This window comes from Actinia tenebrosa, unplaced genomic scaffold (genome assembly GCF_029948245.1).
Source record: "Actinia tenebrosa isolate PJP-AT-01 unplaced genomic scaffold, QUT_ActTen_1.0 PGA_scaffold1__47_contigs__length_23844297, whole genome shotgun sequence".
NCBI classification, from domain to species: Eukaryota; Metazoa; Cnidaria; class Anthozoa; order Actiniaria; family Actiniidae; genus Actinia; species Actinia tenebrosa.
The window spans coordinates 14,619,789-14,639,617 of NW_028292578.1; the positions used below are offsets into that span (position 1 = coordinate 14,619,789).

The following is a 19,829-nucleotide window of genomic DNA, read 5'->3' on the forward strand; positions in this document are numbered from 1 at the left end:
GGATGGGATGGGATGAAATGGGATGGGATGGGATGGGATGGGATGGATGGATGGATGGGATAGATGGATGGTTGGTTGGTTGGATTGATGGATTGATGGATGGATGGATGGATGGATGGATGGGATAGTATGGGATGGGATGGGGTGGGATGTGGTGGGGTGGGGTGGGATGGGATGGGATGGGATGGGATGGATGGGATGGGATGGGATGAATGGATGGGATGAATGGATGGATGAATGAATTGATGTTAGAATGGATGGATGGATGGATGGATGGATGGATGGATGGATGGATGGATGGATGGAAGGATGGTTGGTCGGAAAGAAAGAAATGGATAGTATTTTATCCTCACTGCATACTCATTACCGAGTCACGGGAATTTAGATATGGAAGGTGACCGCGACTGCTGGCAATGAGCATGCAAAAAGCTGGGATGCGTCGTCAACCGCCACCAGGGGAGGTGGGTGGAGTGAATCTTCTACTCTCTCCTTAGGCAGCTTCCGACGGAATGATTCAAGGATCTGGGTGTGGCGCTTATATATGCATGGGTCGCAAAGCATTACACCCGCACTGCGCAAACTCCAATGTCCATATATGGGGGGTTGCTAAATTCCTACGTGACACGCCAATTATGTATGCAATGAGAATAGTAGATAAAAAAGGCCTAGTTTGTAGGGGATGGTGAGTAAGTGAATGGTAAATGAAAGATAAGGACTGAATTGATATGAGAAATCAAATGTACTCACACGTAAATTTAAAAATAGATGCAATCTAGCTAGCGATTTTTCATTTCTCAAAGAAGAGGCTCAATCGTGAGAAAATAAGCACTAGCAGTGGTAGTTCAAATTTGAATCTCATGATTTCTAAGAGAAGCCTGAAACCGGCAAATCGGATGAAAAGCCCATTTTGTACCCAGACCCTACTCACGCTACGATTTGGTTAATGAGTAGGGTCTGGGTACGAGAATAAAGAAACATATATTCAAGGATGACAGACAGCTGTCATTCAATGCTCTGCATCAGTGAACCTTTGTAATAACAGATCATACAGCATTACTAACTACGAACATGGTTTCCATAGATCGAAGCAGGAAATTCTGAAATTTAAGAAATATTTTATAAGTATATTAACAAAAAAATATCCATTTTTTCATTTCATTTTGTTTTAAAAATGATTGAGTGAGAAATTGTGTACTACGCAATACAGGGATAACAAAAACGAGCGCTTTTAACCCCCACCCCAAAAAATAATTTGTAACTTACAATTGAGGACAATTTATGACTTCAGGGCGCATCGCATAGGAGTAGTTTTTATTAGATCTATCCCTTGATCATGATTTGAGGGTTTGTCTCCGGGTTCTAAATCTCTGACCATCTCCGGTTTTCCTCCTTCTGCAAAACCTAAAACGCTACTAGATTGCAAATCGATCTCTAATTTCACCGTGCCCTGGCTTTCATACTCCCGGAAGCTGTTTCAGGGTATCAACTAAATTTGAAGGATTTGAAATTTGGATTTTAATTATTTTTGTTGTTGAAATATCTGGCTCCTCATTTCCTCACCTCCCCCACAAAAAGACCTTGAGTTGGCGCTTTTAAAAGCCCATATATTTAATGACAACTCGAATAACTTCTTATGCCTTTGGCTTTCATTACCACTAGAACTAACTAAAATCCCCCTCGACAAAAGAACAAAAGATAATTTTAATCTCCAACAAATGCATTCAGCTGTCGATATTTGGACAAGGGTAATACCTCTTGGCTATTATCACTCCATTGTTCTCGTGAAAAAGCTATGATTTGTTTGCGCGTGTGACGAAGTTGTTTATTTTAGAAAAAAAGATTGTGTTCAGTAACAATAAAAAAAAATAGATGCTTTGGGCAGTGGTGAGTAGTTTGAAGTTCAACTGTGCAAAGTTCATTCGAAAAGCCAAAAAGAAAGATACAAGGTAAGATCTTTCTCGTCCAAGTTCCAATGATAAAAGAGTTATTTTAATCCTTTACAAATGATTTAAACGAAATTCGTTTTTAGTGATGCACGTTACGAAACGGAGGGTATTTATTTCGACATAAAATACGTTTTAGCTCAGTGTTCAAATTAAAAGTAAGTAAGTGAAAAAGGGAAGACTGAGTAAAAGGAAAGAACGAAGAAAGGAAGAAGTAAATGATGAAGGATGGAAGGAAAAATAAAACGAAGAAAGAAAGATTAAGTAGAGGAAAGGTGGAAGGAAAAAAGGAAGGAAGGAACAAAGGAACAAAAGACGGATTGAAGGAGAGAAGGAAGGGGAAGAAGGAAGGAAGGAAAGTAAGGATAGAAGGAAAAAAAGGAACAAAGATAGAAAGAACTAAATAGAGGAAAGAAGAGGAACGAAGAAGGCCAATGGGCTTACCGTAAAGATCGCTTCAAATATATATATCTTTCCTTTCCTTTCATTTTTTGTCTATTTTTCTTTCAAATAGAAATGAAGGTTTCCTTCCTTCTTATCTGCGTCACTCTGACGTACTTTCTTTCCGCTGTGGATTCCCGCGAACTAGTCGACGCATCTGACGCAGCTGATCCCAATGATCCAGTGTCTCAACTCAAAGCAGCTATTGATAACCTAACAGCAAACCTCGCTAAAGGTGCAGAATCTACAAAGAAAATCGTCGGCGCCTTGGCCCGTCAGACGATGCTACAACAACTATTTGTAGAGGAAAGAATAAGATCTGAGGGATACTCTGGTGTCAAGCAAATCAGGCTCTCTCGAGAAGGAACTCGTAACTACTATGGCCAATCTCATACCAGTTCAGGCAGCGTCCTTGCCATCCATGACCATTCTAACAATGACCGCACTGTTGGGATGGGAGAGTTCGTTGGAGTTCTCAACGGAGTGGAGTTCCGTACAAGACACAATGACTATCGCTTGTACATGCCTCACAGAACCAGCAAGAAATTACATGCAACTGAGAACATTCCCTTCCCAGACGTTCCACCAGAGGTTACAAGCAAGAGCAATGTCAATGAACAGATTGAAGAAATGCGAGAATGGTTCAAGGCATGGAAAAATCAAAACCACACCGTAAGAGACTATCGCAAGTACTTCAAGCCTGTGTTGTGTTATCTCGAAGGAGCTTGGACCAAAGCAGAAAGTAAGATCAATGAACCATTCGAAAGTGACAGGCATTTTATAGACGCATCCAGCTGGTTTGACCTGCAAGAGAAAGTTCGATTCACGTCTTATACCGGAAGAAAAGATAGTTTGGAGAACTTCTCGTTCCTTCCCACAACAATTATGAATGTGACCGAAGATGGTGTTCCTCAATTTGCCCAGTGGAACTATCGCATCCTTTGCCATCCAATCAGCAGAGATCTACCCCTGAACCGATTACGAGTGGTCGATGAAGTTGGATCTCGATTGTCTGCAAAAAGAACCTATGATGAGCACTCAAAGTCAAGGAGCGCACGTTTTCAGGTCAATCCCTTTGATGAGGACACTTGGAGCGAAAGAGAAAATAGAAAGCATTTCGGTTTGCTCGATGAACTGATGGGTGAGGTACATACCTATGACATTTAGTTTAGTTCCTTATAAAGTAGCTGGGTAAATCCCTTGTTGTCCCTTGGATTCCAGAGTTCAGTATCCAAGTCAGCTGATAATGTTTTCTATTTTATTCAAAGATTCCAGGAAAAGACAACTACCAAGGGAATCTCACCGACGAAGCTTTTGATCTGGCAGCATTATCTCTTGCACCTGGAAAACAAGGCGTCAAGTTGAGAGCTGATCGATATCATCGCTGGTTCAAAGCTGCAAAAAGAGACGCTATGGGAGCATCCACAAGACATCGAGGTTACTCCGACGAAAACCTCTTTATGGCCATGACTACACAGCCAAGAATCCCTGGGATGGACCTCACCAGATGCAGGTGGAGAAAATGCACAACGCTGCACCAAAAATGGTCCTACGCTATTCCACTTGAAATCATCTATCTAACACCCCTGAGCAAGTGGAATCCCTATGATATCGAGTACAAAGGAGACGCAAGATCAGAGAAAGGAAAAACTGTTGTAGCTGGAGGTAGAAATGGTGCTAAGACGCTGAAAGGAGCATATAATGGAACGAACAGCAGAACATTCTACCAGACACCGGTCGCGTTCTTCTCGGGTAACGAGGTTGGTTCAGGCGCAGCTGATACCACGAGAAATTCTGCTGGAGTCTTGGACAAGAAAGGTAACATATTTAGTAACTGCGCCTTACAAACTTAGTGAGGCTTTTGTCTCCATCATAATTCACTGTTTCATATTTGGTGTAGGTAATTTACGTTTCTGCAAAGCAAGTGGAACAAGGATTCTTTTTCCCTTGATAAATGGAATCGGCAGCATACGTCAACGCTACCCAATCATGCCCGTGCACGGACAAGGAAGTGCTGTGTGGAAGGAACTGGAAGCCATGAAGGACGTTGTCCTTAAATCCCAATCAAACGGGTACATCTTAAGACAACCATTGACTGCAGGCGGCCCAATACCTACTGAGCCACCGAGAAAAGACATCAAATTACAGGTGCAGACTGCCCGTAAGAAAACCATTGGCCCTCATGAACATGAGATTGCTCTTACTGCTGATCAGGTAAACTAGAGGATAGATAGAGAGGTTCCTTGTAAGACTGTATTACTGTGGTACTGTATTGTCACGCTCACGGCACAACACTTCCTTGCCGTGAGTTTTTTGCAGTTGCTATATCGATTTCTCGCTTCTGGCAGAGCAATGTAACACATGATTGAAAACAAAGTTTAAAAAATCTTTTTTTTCTGTGTCTAGGTTGACTTCATAAAAGACGGTGGAACCCAGAAGATCACATCATCGACAGCAGCAGGTCACGATCACACGTTGTTTGTGAAGGCGTATAAAGACAGGAATACTAAGAAATGGGTATTCTATATCCTTCGGTGTGATGATGGGAGCCTTGATAAAGGATGGTTGAAATGCTGGGATCAGCACCCAAACCGTCTTTCTCAAATACCAGATCAGTAAAATGATTAGCGGGATACCCAAGTGCCAATTAAGGCGAAGTCTCTAATTCCTTTTTCAGGGTACACCCTAGAGTTAGCCCTAGGGGTACAGCCACTCTACCTTCATGTAAATGGCCGATGTCAGGTGGGGTGACCGTTAGTGCTAGGGACAAGACTTGATTGCCACAATTAATTGTCTCTTTATATAAAAAGTCTCTTTATATACTGGATAATGTAATATCAGAATTTAAAATGTTTTAAAGCCAATAACGACGTATTGTACTGCAACTTAAAATATTCTGCCTTTCGTGTCCTTTTTCGTGTTCTTTTTTCTGTGTTTTCCCTTTTTCTTGTCATTTTTATTTTTCTTATTTTTACTTTCTCTTCATTTAGCATTAGAATTATTTGGAAAAGGATATCTTAAATACGTCTAATGTCCTGAAAATCCTCTGCTTAATAATGATGATATTATGATGCATATGATGATGATGACGACTGATGATTATGATGGTGGTGGTGGTGATGATGATGACGACTGATAATGATGATGATGATGATGATGCCGGTGATAATGATGATAACGATGATGATGATGATTAGGAGGATGATTATAATAATTTCAACTGAGATAAACGATAAAACCGTCGTCGTCGTCGTCGTCGTCGCAATGGGGCCACACCCTCTTAGTTAGACAGTTATTTATTTCTTTAGTACTTTTTACGTCCAAAATTTTCTCAGAACGCAGGGGAAAAACACTTCCTGGAAACCATATTTTAAGTATTTCACTGGGAGCATACCCCTGAATCTCGATCTCTAGTTTCATTTGCATAGTCAGCGGTGAGATTCGTCTAAAGCTGAATTGTTATGCCCCCCCCTCCCCCCCCCCCTTCCCCTAAGATTCCTGGATCCGCACCTGTTATAATTACCTCTTTTTAACTTTGTAGTCGAATAGATCCATTGATAGTCAACAAGAAACAGGGCGAAAATTATTGAATAATTAAAAAGTGCGGAATATGATTTTTGAATCAAAAATCACACTCTATAGGCAAACACTGTTTTGGGCTTCGTTTGCTCTTAAGTTTTTCTAAGAGGAGTAAAATAACTTTATAGCTAGAACCTCAACGACGAATGCAATGATTCATTCCAAGTTTATAGGCTATAATGGACAATGGATGCAATATTCATGGATGCAAGTCAGTTTTTCTTTGAATTGTTAAAAAAGTATACTTGGAAGTACAGTGAATAAGAAACTATCACTCAGAAAGTTAAATCTACTTATTTAATTGAATTCATAGTAGTCACTTCGCAGCTTGACCAAGCCAGGAAACCTAAAAAGTCATTTTGACGAAGAAGATATATCCCTCGATTTTTATTCCACTAACATCTCGAAGACACCAAGCCTGTTTAATCAGGCACGTACAGATTGATACAAATTTGGAACAACTTAACAAAAGACTCCTGGTCAATGACTAGAGTTTGTTTATCTAGTAATAGTAAAAGAGCCCTTTTCTGACTTGCTTTGTTTTTTAAAGAAAGAACAAAGTAATGGTAAACTAGAACTGTTTGCTTAAGAAAAAAGGTACAGGTTTAGGAGAAAAACTTTTAATCTCCAAAAGATGTACTCAGCTGTTGAACTTTGGACAGATAAAATGCATAACACTAAAGGGTAACTCAACATGCTATTGTTTCAAAGCTATTTTCTACTTTTTAAATAAAGAATATAGTGCTTAAAAGCACCATACACGTACTAAAAGCTTAATTCTTGGAAAAGCCTCGTGTTTGTATAAAAGTTTAAAAGGTTTCAAAGATAAAAAGCTGAGGTTGTTAGAAAAATTCATTTCAAGTTTCACCCTGAATCAGTTTGAACTGTGAAACCACGGGAAAAAGGAGGTAATTATTTCATTTTTTTTGAGAATCTTCGTGGCTTTGTCCTTTTCAACTTAGACAAGAGCGAGGTATATCATTTTTATATAACATTTACAAGGTTTTGTACTACGTATATTCATAGTAGAGTAGCAAAGATTTATATTAGTCTGTGAGTAGATAGATAGCTTATTAAGAAAGTAAAGCTGTAAAGTAGAGTAAAGTTTGTTGGTTCTTCCCGTTTGCTTCGAGGGTTTTACTCCTTTCGAATAACGTCAACTTCTAATTCCAATGGACCGTCTCAAAAGTGTCGTGGATGCGATGCTAACACAAACGAAATCACACTTTTTCTCGATGGAATTTATGGCATTTATTTAATTGCATTTTCACGGTTAGCCTTAGCATTCGAGACAATTTTAAGAAGGGTGGCGTGAAAAGTTTAAAGAAAGTCTCTTTACCAATGGCGGTTACATTTGAAAAAAGTACTGATTTGTTTGCCTTTTTCAGTTGCCTTTATAGCAATGAAGGTCTTAGCTTTTCTTCCACTAGTCGTCTTGTTGGTCCTTCCTCTTAGTGATGGGGAATCTCGTTCGTTTGACGCTTCTGATCCTCCTACAGACCCTATAGCAAGGCTCACAGAGTCCGTTGCAAGCCTAAAGAAATCAGTCAAAAATACCATTGGGACGTTGGCTCGACAGATGATGTTACAGCAGTTGTTTGTTGAAGAAAGAATCAGGTCTGACGGTGCTTCAGGAGTCAAGCAGATTAGACAATCCCATACAGGCACACGTAACTACTACTCTCAGACACACACCAGTAAAGTTAGTGTCCTTGCCATCCATGACCATTCGAATAACGATCGTACTGTTGGGATGGGAGAGTTTATTGGAGTCCTCAACGGGGTGGAGTTCCGCACAAGACACAATGACTATCGCTTGTACATGCCTCACAGGACCAGCAAACAGCTACATGCAACGGAGAACGTTCCGTTCCCAGACGTTCCACCAGAGGTTACAAGCAAGAGCAATGTCAGCGAACAAGTTAAAGAAATGCGAGAATGGTTCAAGGCATGGAAGAACCAAGATTACAGCGTTAGAGACTATCGTAAGTATTTCCGCCCAGTGATCTGCTATCTCGAGGGAGCTTGGACAGCAGCAGGAGATAAAATCGATGAACCGTTTGAAAGTGACAGGCATTTTATAGACGCATCCAGCTGGTTTGACCTGCAAGAAAAAATTCGATTCACCTCATACACCGGCAGAAAAGATGACTTGGAGAACTTCTCGTTTCTCCCCACCACAATCATGAATGTGACCGAAGATGGTATTCCTCAATTTGCCCAATGGAACTATCGCATCCTTTGCCATCCAGTCAGCAGAGATCTTCCCCTGAACCGCCTACGAGTAGTTGATGAGCTCGGATCCCAGCTGGCGGCCAAACGAACATATAGGGAGCATTCAAACACACGTTCTGCGCGCTTTCAGCTAAACCCATTCGATACAGACAAATGGACCGAACGGGAAGATAGACGAAGGTTTGGTCTTCTTGACGAGATCATGGGCGAGGTAAAGTTTTTAGAAAACTTTGATTTTGATTCTTAACACTAAATGCGTGCTAAAGAACGTTATACTAACTGGAGGTTTTTCTTTGGTTCGTGATTTTTAATTTTGAAATTCACTACCAATTGATAGTATGGACCGGGTTACAGCAAGTTAAATGCTTCAACGTGGCCATTTTAATGTAAGAAGATATAGTTCCGCTATAGTTCATGTTACGTCATGGCCGCCATCTTGGTTGACGATAACAAAGCATTCCACATTAGCTTTTCTTGTTATATCGACCAAAATAGCGGCTATTTCATTGCTTTTCATATCTGAAGGGATCATTGAGTCACATGGTTGCACATACTCTATTCACAGGTGCCAGGAAAGGACAATTATCAGGGCAATCTCACCGACACTGCGTTTGGACTATCAGCCTTTTCCCTGGCTCCTGGACAACGCGAGTCTAGGCTCAGGGCTGACAGATACCATCGCTGGTTCAGAGTTGCCAGAAACGACGCCATGGGCGTTTCTACCCGACATCGAGGATATTCAGATGAGAACCTCTTTATGGCTATGACCACACAGCCGAAGGTCCAAGGACTGAATCTTCAAAGATGTCAGAAAATGAAAGGTGGGAAAAAGTGTTCAGGACTACACCAAAAATGGTCGTATGCCATTCCCCTCGAAATCATCTTCTTGACGCCTCTCAGCAAATGGAATCCATATGATATTGAGTTCAAGGGGAGCTACAGGTCGAAGCTCGGAAAAACAGTAGAGGCTGGAGGACGGAACGGAGGCCATACCTTAAAAAAAGCCTACAATGGAACCAACAGCAAGCGGTATTACCAGACACCGGTGGAATTTTTCTCGGGTAACGAGGTGGGTTCAGGTGCAGCTGATACCACGAGAAATTCTGTTGGAGTCTTGGACAAGAAAGGTACACTCCTAATGTTAGTTATCGAAAAGCATGGATAATAATTGCGTAAAGTTTTGGATTTGAGTTTTTTAAGATGTTAATTTTCTGATGCTTAATGTTAAATAGGTAATGTGAGAGTCTGCAAAGCAAGTGGAACAAGAATCTTCTTCCCTCCAATAGCAGGGGTGGGATTTCTGCGTCAACGTTACCCCATTATGCCTGTCCACGGGGAAGGAAGTGCTTCATGGAAGGAGCTAGACGCACTGAAAGACCTGGTGCTTAGTTCCAAGACAAACGGTTATGTATTTAAGGAGCCTTTGCAAAGTGGACCAATACCAACTGAGCCTCCTAGGAAAGATACCAAGCTACAAGTACAATTGGCTACGGCTGCTAATCCTGGTCCTCACACGCACAACCTTTTTGTCACCGCTGATCAAGTAAGTAACCATTATAATATAGCTAAGTTAAACCGCGTGTTCTGATTGGCTAATTTATCATGAGCTATTTGTCCATGCCTACCACGCTGACGTCAATGCATCCCTAACTCAATACTGAGATACGTACGCTGCTTTTGAACCATTTCTTCAATCTCGTACCCATAGCCCACAATCCTCTTGGTCAGTCAGCACCAGTTGTTTCTCGGTGCTGACCAAAAGGAACGTGGGCTCTGGGTACGAGATTGAGATTTATATTAACTAAAAGCTATTGGAAAAGATTGGTTCTCGATCGTAGTGCTAAAACAGTTTCCTTTTGACCCTTTTTTAGTTCGAATGTATAATCCATTCATGCAACAATCCGACCATCAATTGTCCGCCACCCATTTATTCATCCATCCATCCATAAATCCCATTCTTTTCCATCAATACATCCCACTATGCAGTTCCCATTGCAACTACCAATCCAACCATCCATTTATCTTTCCAAATCATCCCACCCTATTCGTGATCTCTTTTTGACAGCCCATCAAAAACCAGCCAATCAGCGCGCAGTAAGAAATCTGATCAGGCGGTCCAACAAAGCTGCTGAGGGGAAAACAGTCAGAGAAAAAAATTCTGAATCTTTGCTTTCCTAGCTACTTCATGGACTAGCAATGCATTTAAGATTCTACCTATTCTTATAAAGAAAATACCTATGAGTCAAATAGTGCGTTTCAGTTTTTTTATGAAAATATCGTGAAATGATAGCTCTTTGTTCGCCGATAAACAACTGAATCTAAAACCCCCTGATCAACTACGACAATCCTTTGCACGCGTTCCCCGGTATCACCTGGTACCATGATGCCATCTATCTCTCCCATCATCCTATTCCAGCCAATTAATCTATGGTTTCATCATTATTAGGTTGATTTTATAAAGGCTGGCGGTATTCTCCACGGAGTGAAGACGAGTACAGCAGCAGGCCACGACCACACCATGTCACTCAGGTGGAGCCCAAGTGGTAAATATTTCTACATCTACAAATGTGACAGTAAAGATACGCGGTATAGGAGATGTTGGGATCGACATTTCGTTTCTCTTATTGTGATGCCCGACCAGTGAATATAACACTACTATATTCCATAAAAAAGGCTTAAATAATGAAGTAGTAATGAATGATGTTGCCAATAAATATTATCAGCATTTCAGTTGTAGTTGTTTCTTTTTTCTTCACTTAATAGAGAGTTTTAGATTTACGTTCACGGCAAACGTGAAACGTCAGTTGACCAGTAAAAAATTCTGTGAGTTTTAGCTCTGTGATTTGATAGCCGTATCCAAAATAATAAGTTTTGTATCGCGATTCTTCTATTTTTCAATGCACAATAAAAACGATTTCAGAGCACAAATTCAGATGGATTGATTTGGAGGTATTTCGAAATGAAGATTTCCAGAGCCATTTTGTCCATCTATGGAGTGCCTTTTCTCGAATATTTGACTTATGGAGAATGCTGTGAGGCTGATATTTCGTTGTTTGGACATAGTGCCTCGCGACACTTATGAAAATAAATAAAAAGATGAGGAAGGGATGACTCCATGCCGAAATTTTAAAGGATTTCCCGTGATGCATCGCGACGCTGACAAGTGAAGAATGGAGTAGCGACGAAATACCTCCAGAAAAACGGCCATTGCTCGCCTTATAGAAAGAATTGACGGCAAATTAAGGTCTAAAAACCAAGAGTGAGATCCGAAATTAGCTTTGCATTATTTTTGAATTTAAATAAAAAATTGAAGTAAAAATAATTCGATGATAAAGAATGATTCTTGGCTTTGAAAATGACGTCAAAAATAGTGATTATATTTTCGTTATTCCGAAAACATTTAAAGGATTTTTTGTTAGAATTTTTGATATTTCTCCAGATTTTTTGGTTCGAGAAGTTTTTCCGTTTAGCAGTAAAGAATCTAGCAAGGCATTCAGGCTACCTTGCTCAAAACTGTTGAAGGTGGAATTTATTCAAGTAACGTGGGCTTTTTCCGTAGGTTTCGTAGTCAAAGGGCTTTAATGTATATTTCAAAAATCCAGATTGATTACGAGAACGAAATTAACTGGGATATAAAAATGGTCAAAGAAAATATTTATACTCGATGCATTGATCATAAAGTTTAATTTCCTTCCTTAAACATCTTTGGAAGGATCAGAGACAGTGGTATTGCAGGAGATGATTATCCAAGTACGATAATTAACGGGGACAAGAGAATCTCTTGACGGGGACCATTTGACAGCAGTGAGTTTCTAACAAGGGCGAATCTAAGATGTTGAACAGTAGTATGAGGAGTATCACAAAATCGAGAAGATAGTTATTAAGAATATTAAATTATTATTAGTTAATTAATATTTAATTTAGTCATTAAGAATATTAATGTTTATACTAAACAACTATTTCCAAGTTAGAAAGGTTGGGGGGGGGGGGGGGGGGGGGGATCAAGAGCAGCCTGTGACTAGCGTCCGTCCATTCCGTCCATCCATCCGTTCAGCCATTCATCCATCTACCCATCCATAAATCAACCCTCCATTGTATTGAATAGTCTTTTTATTAGGCTGATACCTAACAAGTTCACTAACTTTCCCATCGTAATGATCAGGCAATCAATCCTTTTAAAACATTTATAGGCAATTAGAAATATAGACAGAAAAACAATTAACAAAACATCTCAGTCAATCAATTATTTTATTGGTGTTTACGCTTTTTTTATGTGTTTACACTAGCGAATTATAAATATACCCGACAGAAAAACAATTTAGCAAAAATCCCTCAGTGCTGTGAGTTAGTTTCTAATGAGCATTCCCTTTACTGGTCTGGCATCTGAACCAACCTATTAGGATGCTCATCCCAGCACATTTTCCAACGAAAGTCTTTAGCATCACACTTCTTGATATAGAACACCCATTTCTGTTTTTTGCTGTCTTTGTACGCCTTCACCGACACCGTGTGCTCATGACTAGCTGCTGTTGTTGTGGTGACTGTCTGAGTTCCACCGTCCTTTATGAAATCGATCTAGAAAACAGATAAGAACAGGTTTATAGATAGTGTACTATGGAATAATATTATTAACAATCCGGGGCATCCTCTTGCACATCTACTTCCACCTAAAAGAACTAGAATTTTACGGTCAAGAAGCCACAATTATATATTACCTAAGGTTAAGATTGAGCGTTTCAAAAACGTATTTTTGAATAGATGTCTTTTTAATTAATTAGTATTTATATTTCTCAATTTATATTTATATTGATATTATTTGTACTTATTTATTATCAATTGATGTACATAAGTATAATATAATTGTTTTAATATATTAATTTGTAATTAGGAGCGTTTGTTTCTTAAAGAATAAACAGCTATTATTATTATTATTATTATTATTCCTATTATTATCATTATTATTATTACTATTATTATTATTATTACTATTATTATTATTATTACTATTATTATTATTATTCCTATTATTATTATTACTATTATCATTATTATTATTATTATAATTATTATCATTATTATTATTATTATTATTATTATCATTATTCCTATTATTATTACTATTATTATTATTATTATTACTATTATTATTATTATTATTACTATTATTACTATTATTATTACTATTATTATTATTACTATTATTATTGTTGTTATTATTATTATATTGTAAATTACCTATAAGTAGCGAGAATTACGATTGTATTTGAGAAAAACTCAATAAAGTTTTCATTATTTATTGCCATTATTATGCTTGATAATTGCACTAATGGTCTATAGACCCCTTGCATGTGACGTCAAAGCAGCTCGACCTGAGGGTCAAAACAAAGAATCTCAATCTCCATAGGATTGGAACCTTTTGTTTTGATCCCAAGGTGGAGCTGCTTTGACGTCACATGCAAGGGGATATATTACAAAACATCCTAGAGATGTATTGACCCTCATTCCCTTGGCTGTAATGTTTACCCCATTTCATATCACGCGTCAATCACTAGAGTATTATTTCTTTCTTTAACGGTTGAGCATGAGTAGACCTAGAATATGGATCCAACTCAAACACAGAATATTATTCTCAAGAGACAGGGTTAAAATGAAAAAACGTTTCGCCCAAGGTAAAAGTGTCTATGTTGCATGCGCGTCTTCTTGGGTTCAAGCACTCAAAAAACTGCACAAAATACATATTACGTTTAAGAGACGTTCTTTCTCACCTGATCAGCAGTGAGGATAAGCTCATGTTCATGAGGTCCTGGGATGGGTCTCTTAAGGGCAGTCATCACCTGAAATTTGATGTTTTTTCTCGGTGGCTCAGTAGGTATTGGGCCGCCTGCAGTCAATGGTTGTCTTAAGATGTACCCGTTTGATTGGGATTTAAGGACAACGTCCTTCATGGCTTCCAGTTCCTTCCACATCGCACTTCCTTGTCCGTGCACAGGCATGATGGGGAAACGTTGACGCACGCTGCCGATTCCATATATCGAGGGAAAGATTATTCGTGTTCCAGTTGCTTTGCAGAGGCGCAACTTACCTGAAGAATAAAAATAATGCGATAACAAACGGCTATTCGAACGGAGAGCAAAAGAATTGCGCAATCAATAAGGGATGGACTAATTGATAATTGATGGGGGGGGGGGGGGGGGGGAGGGGGGAGTGGGGGGTTGCAGGAATTTTAGTTGCATGATATTTATTTTTTTGGCTCAACCCTTGCACTTTATTTTTTTGCGTACAGTTAGATATTTTTCTTCTAGCAGAAGAGGTTGCACGATATTTTATTGAGGTTTAAGTGCTTGCTCGATATTTTTTTGGGGATTTACGCAACCCCCCATCAACTATCTAATGCTCCGTCCCTAAGTCAACGCTTCTCATTTAGTAAACAAACTTTCAACTAGTACAAAATTCAGATTTTTGTTCAAATCTGTAACTTCAGCCACATGAAGGTCCTTTAAATCTAATCTAATTCCTATTCAATCTGTGAACTAACCGTGCCCTGACATTTACCAGCAAAGAGAATTTTTTCAAAAGGGTTTTTAACCTTTCTTGTCCAAGACTCCAACAGAATTTCTCGTGGTATCAGCTGCTCCTGAACCAACCTCGTTCCCGGAGAAAAACGCGACCGGTGTCTGGTAGAATGTTCTGCTGTTCGTACCGTCGTATGCTTTGTTAAGCGTATTACCACCATTTCTACCTCCAGCTACAACAGTTTTTCCTTTTTCTGATCTTGCGTCTCCTTTGTACTCGATATCATAGGGATTCCACTTGCTCAGGGGTGTTAGATAGATGATTTCAAGTGGAATAGCGTAGGACCATTTTTGGTGCAGCGTTGTGCATTTTCTCCACCTGCATCTGGTGAGGTCCATCCCAGGGATTCTTGGCTGTGTAGTCATGGCCATAAAGAGGTTTTCGTCGGAGTAACCTCGATGTCTTGTGGATGCTCCCATAGCGTCTCTTCTTGCAGCTTTGAACCAGCGATGATATCGATCAGCTTTCAACTTGACGCCTTGTTTTCCAGGTGCAAGAGATAATGCTGCCAGATCAAAAGCCTCGTCAGAGAGAGCTCCTAGGTAATTGTCTTTTCCTGGAATCTTTGAATAAAATAGAAAACATTATTAGCTGACTTGGATACTGAACTCTGGAATCCAACAAGGGATTTACCCAGCTACTTTATAAGGAACCAAACTAAATGTCATAGGTACGTACCTCACCCATCAGTTCATCGAGCAAACCGAAATGCTTTCTATTTTCTCTTTCGCTCCAAGTGTCCTCATCAAAGGGATTGACCTGAAAACGTGCGCTCCTTGACTTTGAGTGCTCACCATAGGTTCTTTTTGCAGACAATCGAGATCCAACTTCATCGACCACTCGTAATCGGTTCAGGGGTAGATCTCTGCTGATTGGATGGCAAAGGATGCGATAGTTCCACTGGGCAAATTGAGGAACACCATCTTCGGTCACATTCATAATTGTTGTGGGGAGAAACGAGAAGTTCTCTAAACTATCTTTTCTTCCGGTATAAGACGTGAATCGAACTTTCTCTTGCAGGTCAAACCAGCTGGATGCGTCTATAAAATGCCTGTCACTTTCGAACGGTTCATTGATCTTACTTTCTGCTTTGGTCCAAGCTCCCTCGAGATAACACAACACAGGCTTGAAGTACTTGCGATAGTCTCTTACGGTGTGGTTTTGATTTTTCCATGCCCTGAACCATTCTCGCATTTCTTCAATCTGTTCATTGACATTGCTCTTGCTTGTAACCTCTGGTGGAACGTCTGGGAAAGGAATGTTCTCAGTTGCGTGTAACTTCTTGCTGGTTCTGTGAGGCATGTACAAGCGATAGTCATTGTGTCTTGTACGGAACTCCACCCCGTTGAGGACTCCAATGAACTCTCCCATCCCAACAGTACGGTCATTGTTAGAATGGTCATGGATGGCAAGGACGCTGCCTGAACTGGTATGAGACTGGCCATAGTAGTTACGAGTTCCTTCTCGAGAGAGCCTGATTTGCTTGACACCAGAGTATCCCTCAGATCTTATTCTTTCCTCTACAAATAGTTGTTGTAGCATCGTCTGACGGGCCAAAGCGCTGACGATTTTCTTTGTCGATTCTGCACCTTTAGCGAGGTTTGCAGTAAGGCCATCAATAGCTGCTTTAAGTTGAGCTACAGGATCATCGGGATCAGCTGATTCCACGGCAGAAGGGAACGCCGACAATGTGACGCAGATGAGAAGGAAGAGAGCCTTCATTTTCTTTGAAAAGAAACAAAAAGAAAGGAATTGGATTTCACTTACATATGGCATAGTTTCATTGATCATTGTCTTCTCATCCCTCTTTTCGACTGACTGACTGACTGACTGACTGACTGACTGACTGACTGACTGACTGACTGACTGACTGACTGACTCAGTGACTAATAATAATTGATAAAATAATAAAATAATAATACTAATGATGACAATGACAATGATAATAATAATAATATAATAAAATTCAAAATTCATAAAAGATTTAGTATGATATTTTATAGAGACAAATAGCTTACAAACCGCTTTTCTTGAATCATCACTTTTAACTTCATTGAGCAAAGGAAGCTATTAACATTTCGTCTTTCGTGCTTTTTTTCCCTGTCTTTCTTTTTCTTTTTTCTTTTTTGCCTTCTTTCTCACCATGGATCTTTCATCAGTTTTCTCTCTCTCGAGTTCGTCCTCATATTCTTCCTTGCTTTCATTCTCTTTCGTTTATCTATATTTTTTGCGTGCTATTGGCATCCAACACAAACTCGATGCATTACTGAGAGCTCTACTCCTTGGCTGTACGTACACGATTTATAGCCAATGAGAAAAGCAAAAAAGCTCACACCTGTGTCTATCATTTCCCAGCTATACTCAGAATTACCTTTCTCGATCTTTGCTGCAACTTGTTTTTCCTTCTCCAAGCTTATCCCACACTCAAAGTGAAACAGAGAAAAATCTCACCCTAGATCTCTTTATATCTCCACAGAGATAAAACTGACGATAACATCAAAACAAGACGTTAATTAACAACACATTGATAACAATTTGAAAAGATTCAATTGATGTATGTATTGCTATAAATACATGTAGGCATTGAATTGAATTTATACAAGGCTTAATTGGCATCCAGTGATTTTACCTTCTACAGCACGTCTTTTTTCTCTTTGCGTGGAACTTTCTCCCTTATAGTTTTTCCCTCCTGCAGATTGTCATATATTGAATTTTTCTTTTGTCTATTTTCCATAGAAGCTTTGTTTATACCCCCTTCATAGACAGAACGAAGTCAAATCTAAAGAAGTCAATAAAAACAGTTAAATAAACTAGCAAACGAACGTTAAAAATAGGAAAACAGATGTAAAAATATGGATCAAGAAATAATAATTAAAAAAGAAAAAAGAAAAAAGAAAAGGAAAGAGTTACTAGGAACGTACCTTTGTTAATTCAACGTATTTGGAGAAGTTTCATTTGTTCCACAAAACATTATGATAATATGCCGGTAAGGTACAAATCTGTGCTAGAATAAATCCTCAAAGACATTGATATAAATCATTTTAAAATGGCATTTAAAACTACCCCCCCCCCCCCCCCCAAATAAAGAGAAAGAAAACGAAAAAAAAAAGTACTTTTTGCAAACATATTTTATTTATGTGGATTGCCTCGAGCTTTTTTGTTGTATCTATTAATACTTTACTCTTACTAATAGGGGTACTGTAGCTGCCATGTTGGTACCATTTAACAAAAGATTTCTCATTAGCATCCATTGTTAACGGTACCACAATGGCCGCCATGCTTTTGTCTTTTAACTCTCTTGGGAATGCTTACATCCCATCAATTGGGCTTGAAAAACAACATCTATTCAGCAAAGATCAATAAAAACGAAACAAAGAAAACTAAATTACTAAAGTATACAACTGACGTTTGTGACTTATGTTACTTTCTCATAGTTTTTTCATTCATACTTTGTAAAGTTAGTTTATTTTTTTATTATTACGTATTTATAAGCAGCTACTTTCGTGCAGGATCTGCAGGACTTGGAGATCAAAATCAATTCTCAACCCAAATGATTTTGGAAAAAAGTGTTTTCAATTATTAGAGCAAGGCCGTTTGAGTACAGATTTTATAACAAGATTACAGATACTCAATGAAATAGTGTTTTGATGTTGTAACTGTAGCTTAATTAAATATCAAGTTTAAACGTCAAAATAATACAAAGTTGACCTAATCCGATATAAAAATCCTTAATTATAACAAGACATTTTTAGAAACTTCTGGAGGGGAAAATAAGAAAATAAGTGGTTAGACACAGGAAATGCTGATAATTCTTATTGCGAAAATAGGTTTGGCGTAATGATAAGGATGGTGGTTGATGGAAGTAAATGAGAAAAGAGAATGGAAAGAATTTCACCTCAATTTATGTTCGTGATACTGGGAATGTATTCCAAAAAGAATACGTGTCTGTGTTGAGGTTTGAGGTGTTAATAGTGAAGCCGTAAACGATGTAAACGTGGTAATGTCCGTCGATTGCGTGAAGAAGAATGTCTTGAGAGAAGAAACAAAAGAAAAGAAAAGAAACGGATGGAGTGCAGACTCACAAATATCGAGCAAGACTTGCAACACGTCTATTTTTCCACGCAGACGTCAGGCTTTAAACAAAATAAAACAAAACAAAAACAAAACAGAACAAAAAAAAAAAAAAAAAAAAAAAAGAATCGGGAAGGACAGAGGCGTGAATGTTAAAATAAAAGAAAAATGAATTTGAATTTGCGAAATTTTATTAAATCAGTTTTAAGTATGAGCACATATAACTGAAAACAATCGTTTGAAGACGCGTATTTTTTTCCAAAGAATCTCATGCTATACAAATAGGCGTAAAATTTGAAACTATCCACCAATCAAACTGCAGAATTTAACTCTCATTTTCTATCCTTCCTATCCTTTCTATCCCTCTCTCTCCCTCTCTCTCCCTCTCTCAAAAGACGAATTTAAATCCGCTGAAAAATCGTTTCCCAAGACGCAAATGACTTTCGTACGAAGAAAAAAATGGAAGAAGTGAATAAAGACCAAAGAACGAATGAAACACCAAAAATAGAATGAAGTGATTAGTTCCAAAAAATTTTTTCACTAATGAATTTGTTCAAGAAATCAAGAAGTGTTTTATCAATATTATAAAAGATTTTTCTTTTTCGAATTCGTTGATATTACCTCAAAAATTCTGGGATTTTCCATTTGAAAACGTTTAAATGTTAAAATCTTGACCAGTTATTTTGGTTGATGATTTGTTTTGTTACTACTCCTTATTGAAACACACTTTACCTATCACAAACAATCAGAACCCACAATACTGGCTCTAGTATTTGACGGAAACAATCAGTTGTTCCTCTGAGAGCCGTAGATTTCGAAAACATCTAGAAGAATTTATCAACTCTGATCACTCGCCGCTTCTGCTGGTTCTTGACTCCTGAAGAAGAAAAAAGCAGAAGGCAATCGTTATCAAGAGGGAGGTATCGATAATGACTAGTGGGTAGTAGTTGAGACTGCGTTGATGTTTTGAATACAACAAGTGAATGA

At 38.7% G+C, this 19,829-nt stretch overlaps 4 protein-coding genes across 5 annotated transcripts in view; 2 read left to right on the plus strand and 2 right to left on the minus strand.

Moving 5' to 3' along the window:
- The first annotated feature begins 1,878 nt into the window (after positions 1-1,878).
- On the plus strand, positions 1,879-5,278 carry LOC116306320 (uncharacterized). The gene is made up of 5 exons (XM_031716354.2): positions 1,879-1,946; positions 2,458-3,530; positions 3,653-4,202; positions 4,285-4,598; positions 4,791-5,278. Exons 2-5 carry the CDS (start codon positions 2,460-2,462, stop codon positions 5,001-5,003), a joined length of 2,148 nt encoding a protein of 715 aa, XP_031572214.2. The 5' UTR covers positions 1,879-1,946; positions 2,458-2,459; the 3' UTR covers positions 5,004-5,278.
- Positions 5,279-6,751: 1,473 nt separating this feature from the next.
- LOC116306318 (uncharacterized) lies at positions 6,752-10,928 on the plus strand. 2 transcript variants are annotated; one of them, XM_031716351.2, is made up of 5 exons: positions 6,752-6,871; positions 7,352-8,409; positions 8,764-9,325; positions 9,431-9,741; positions 10,645-10,928. In XM_031716351.2, the coding sequence occupies exons 2-5, from the start codon at positions 7,366-7,368 to the stop codon at positions 10,840-10,842; spliced, it is 2,115 nt and encodes a 704-aa protein (XP_031572211.1). In that variant the 5' UTR covers positions 6,752-6,871; positions 7,352-7,365; the 3' UTR covers positions 10,843-10,928. The 2 variants fall into 2 exon arrangements, with proteins under 2 accessions (XP_031572211.1, XP_031572212.1); XM_031716352.2 differs by having other exon boundaries at positions 6,793-6,936.
- Positions 10,929-12,429: 1,501 nt separating this feature from the next.
- Positions 12,430-17,257, minus strand: LOC116306307 (uncharacterized). Its single transcript, XM_089033402.1, has 5 exons — positions 17,143-17,257; positions 15,450-16,496; positions 14,785-15,334; positions 13,964-14,280; positions 12,430-12,773 (listed from the first exon to the last, which is right to left on the minus strand). The coding sequence occupies exons 2-5, from the start codon at positions 16,491-16,493 to the stop codon at positions 12,567-12,569; spliced, it is 2,118 nt and encodes a 705-aa protein (XP_088889528.1). The 5' UTR covers positions 16,494-16,496; positions 17,143-17,257; the 3' UTR covers positions 12,430-12,566.
- Positions 17,258-19,015: 1,758 nt separating this feature from the next.
- The window catches only part of LOC116288106 (clustered mitochondria protein homolog), a 38,334-nt gene continuing 37,520 nt past the window's right edge, over positions 19,016-19,829 (minus strand). Inside the window, exon 49 of the mRNA XM_089032603.1 lies at positions 19,016-19,719. Within this exon, the coding sequence (XP_088888729.1) occupies positions 19,680-19,719 (40 nt within the window). The 3' untranslated portion in view covers positions 19,016-19,679. The remainder of the gene's footprint in view (positions 19,720-19,829) is intronic.